Source organism: Geospiza fortis, unplaced genomic scaffold (assembly GCF_000277835.1).
Source record: "Geospiza fortis unplaced genomic scaffold, GeoFor_1.0 scaffold1580, whole genome shotgun sequence".
Lineage (NCBI taxonomy): Eukaryota > Metazoa > Chordata > Aves > Passeriformes > Thraupidae > Geospiza > Geospiza fortis.
In genome coordinates this window covers 20,926-24,664 of record NW_005054881.1, presented here as the reverse complement: position 1 = coordinate 24,664, position 3,739 = coordinate 20,926, and the positions used below count along the sequence as shown (strand labels likewise).

The 3,739-nt window shown below is 51.2% G+C and overlaps 1 protein-coding gene across 1 annotated transcript in view; it reads left to right on the top strand.

Annotated features, from left to right (window-relative positions):
* Positions 1-3,739, top strand: part of SMC1A (structural maintenance of chromosomes 1A) — a 34,273-nt gene that overhangs the window by 9,717 nt on the left and 20,817 nt on the right. The window contains exons 10-11 of the mRNA XM_031065570.1: positions 97-304; positions 1,621-1,806. Of these exons, the coding sequence (XP_030921430.1) occupies positions 97-304; positions 1,621-1,806 (394 nt within the window). The remainder of the gene's footprint in view (positions 1-96; positions 305-1,620; positions 1,807-3,739) is intronic.

Below are 3,739 nucleotides of genomic sequence, written 5' to 3'. Positions count from 1 at the left end.
ATCCCTGGAGGAGCAGAAGCAGCTCTAGGACCCAAATCACCCCAAACCCCGTTTTCTCCCCATTTTTCACCCCCAAACCCCCCTTTCTCCCCCCAGGCAGTCCCTGGAGGAGCAGAAGCGCCTGGAGGGGGAGCTGACCGAGGAGGTGGAGCTGGCCAAGCGCCGCATCGACGAGATCAACAAGGAGCTGAACCAGGTGATGGAGCAGCTCGGGGACGCGCGCATCGACCGCCAGGAGAGCAGCCGGCAGCAGCGCAAGGCCGAGATCATGGACAGCATCAAACGCCTCTACCCCGGCTCCGTGGTGAGGGCAGGCCCCAAAGTGACCCTGAGCACGCCAAAAACTGCGCCGAAAACACCCCAAAAACTGACCCTGAACACACCAAAAACTGACCCAAAATACCCCCAGAAACTGACCCAAACCACCCCAAAACCTGCACCAAAACACCCCAAAACTGACCCTGAACACACCAAAAACTGACCCAAAACACCCCAAAAGTGACCAAAAATAGCCCCAGAAATGTACCCCAAAACTGACCCAAAATACCCCCAGAAGCTGCACCAAAACAGCCCAGAAACTGACCCCAAACACCCCAAAAACTGACCCAAAACACCCCAAAAGTGACCAAAAATAGCCCCAGAAATGTACCCCAAAACTGACCCAAAATACCCCCAGAAGCTGCACCAAAACAGCCCAGAAACTGACCCCAAACACCCCAAAAACTGACCCAAAATACCCCCAGAAATGTACCCCAAAACTGAGCCAAACCACCCCAAAACCTGCGCCGAAAACACCCCAAAAACTGACCCTGAACATACCAAAAACTGACCCAAAACACCCCAAAAACTGACCCAAAATACCCCCAGAAACTGCACCAAAACACCCCAAAAACTGACCCAAAACACTCCAAAAACTGACCCAAAATACCCCCAGAAACGTACCCCAAAACTGACCCAGAACACCCCCAGAAAATGACCCAAAACTGCACCAAAAACCCCCCAGAAACTGCGCCGAAACCTGCCCAGAAACAGCCCTAAGACCCCCCCAGTAACTGACCCTAAACACCCCAAAAACTGACCCAAAACTGCGCCAAAAATATCCCTGACGCCACACCCGATAACTGATCCTATAAAAAACCCTATAAAAACCCCAATCCCCTCAGTGTGGGCGCCTCATTGAGCTGTGCCAGCCCGCGCAGAAGAACCCAACCCCATTGCCGGTGTCCCTGCCCCATAACTGACATCCCTGACCCCATAACTGCTATCCCTGACCCCATACCCCATAACTGACCCCATAACTGACCCCATAACTGACCCCATACCTGACCCTATACCCGCAGTACGGGCACCTCATTGACCTGTGCCAGCCCACGCAGAAGAACCCAACCCCATTGCCGGTGTCCCTGACCCCATAACTGCTATCCCTGACCCCATAACTGATATCCCCCATATCCCTGACCCCATACCCCATACCTGACCCCATAACTGACCCTATAAAAACCCCAAATCCCGCAGTACGGGCGCCTCATTGACCTGTGCCAGCCCACGCAGAAGAACCCAACCCCATTGCCGGTGTCCCTGACCCCATAACTGACCCTATAAAAGCCCCAAATCCCGCAGTACGGCCGCCTCTTTGACCTGTGCCAGCCCACGCAGAAGAAGTACCAGATCGCCGTGACCAAGGTGCTGGGCAAGAACATGGACGCCATCATCGTGGACTCGGAGAAGACGGGCAGGGATTGCATCCAGTACATCAAGGAGCAGCGCGGGGAGCCCGAGACCTTCCTGCCCCTCGACTACCTCGAGGTGGGACCCCAAAAGGGCGGGAGAAACCCTAAAACCAGATTTGGGATCTGTGAAAACCCTAAAATCAGCTTTAGGATCTGTGAAAACCCTAAAATCAGCTTTGGGGTCAGAGAAAACCCTACATCACCATATGGGTAACTGAGACCTTCCTGCCCCTCGACCGCCTCGAGGTGCGACCCTAAAACAGGGTTTGGGGTCTGTGAAAACCCTAAAAGAGGATTTGGGGTCAGGAGAAACCCTAAAAGGGTGTTTGGGGTCAGAGAAAACCCCAAAACCAGCTTTGGGGGCAGGAGATGCCTTACTGCAGGGTTTGGGGTCAGCAGGTAACCGAGACCTTCCTGCCCCTCGACTGCCTCGAGGTGGGACCCCAAAAGGGCAGGAGAAACCCTAAAACCAGATTTAGGGTCTGTGAAAACCCTACAACAGAGTTTGGGGTCAGCAAGGAGCCTGAAATGTGGTTTGGGGTCAGGAGAAACCCTACAGAGGGATGTTGGGTGGCTGAGACCTTCCTGCCCCTCGACTGCCTCGAGGTGGGACCCCAAAAGGGCAGGAGAAACCCTAAAAGGGGTTTAGGGTCATTGAAAACCCCAAAACAGACTTTAGGGTCAGTGAAAACTCTAAAGGGGATTTGGGGGCATTGAAAACCCTAAAAAGGGGGTTTGGGGTCAGGAGAAATCCTAAAATGGGGTTTGGGCTCATTGAAAACCCTAAAACAGGCTATAGGGTCAGTGAAAACCCTAAAATGGGGTTTGGGGGCAATAAAAACCCTATAAGCAGCTTTGGGGTCAGTGAAAACCCTAAAAGCATCTTTGGGGTCAGGGTGCCCGTTTTGGGATTTATAACTGCATAGTTTTGAGGTTCTGACCCCATTTTTGGGGTTTTTCACCCCCAAGTTTTGGGATTCAGGTGAAACCCACAGATGAGAAGCTGCAGGGTGGGCTTTAACCCCATTTTTTGGGGTTTTTACCCCCCCCTGTTTTGGGGTTTAACCCCCAATTTTGGGGTTTTGATCTCAGTTTATCATCGTGACCCCATCTTTGGGTTTCTAACCCTCCTTTTTTTTTAGGATTCTGACCCCATTTCTGGGGTTTTTAACCCCAAATTTTTTGGGGGTTAGGTAAAATCCACGGAGGAGAAGCTGCAGAAACTGTGGAGGGGATTTGGGTGCCCTGTTTTGGGGTTTTCACCCTGGATTTTGGGGTTTTGACCCCTGATTTGAGATCCTGACCCCATTTTTGGGATTTTAACCCCCGATTTTGGGGTTCTGACCCCATTTTTGGGGTTTTTAACCCCAAATTTTGGGGATTTAAGTGAAGCCCACGGAGGAATTTGTGAAGCCCCTTAAGTGAAACCACGGGGGGAATTTGGGTGCCCATTTTGGGGTTTTTAACCCCCCCAATTTTGGGGTTTAACCCCTGATTTTGGGTTTCTGACCCCCATTTTTGGGGTTTTTCACCCCCAATTTTGGGATTCTAACCCGAATTTGAGATCGTGACCCCATTTTTTGGGGTTTTTCACCCCCAATTTTTGGGATTTAAGTGAAACCCACAGATGAGAAGCTGCAGGAACTGTGGGGTGGAATTTGACCCCATTTTTGGGATTTTTAACCCCAAATTTTTTGGGATTCAGGTGAAACCCATGGACGAGAAGCTGTGTAGGGGATTTTGGTGCCCATTTTTGGGGTTTTCACCCTGGATTTTGGGGTTTTGACCCCTGATTTGAGATCCTGACCCCATTTTTGGGATTTTAACCCCCGATTTTGGGGTTCTGACCCCATTTTTGGGGTTTTTAACCCCAAATTTTGGGATTCTAACCAGAATTTGAGGTCCTGACTCAATTTTTGGGTTTTTCACCCCAGTTTTTGGGATTTTAGTGAAACCCACGGATGAGAAGCTGCGGGAGCTATGGGCTGGAATTTGACCCCATTTTTGGG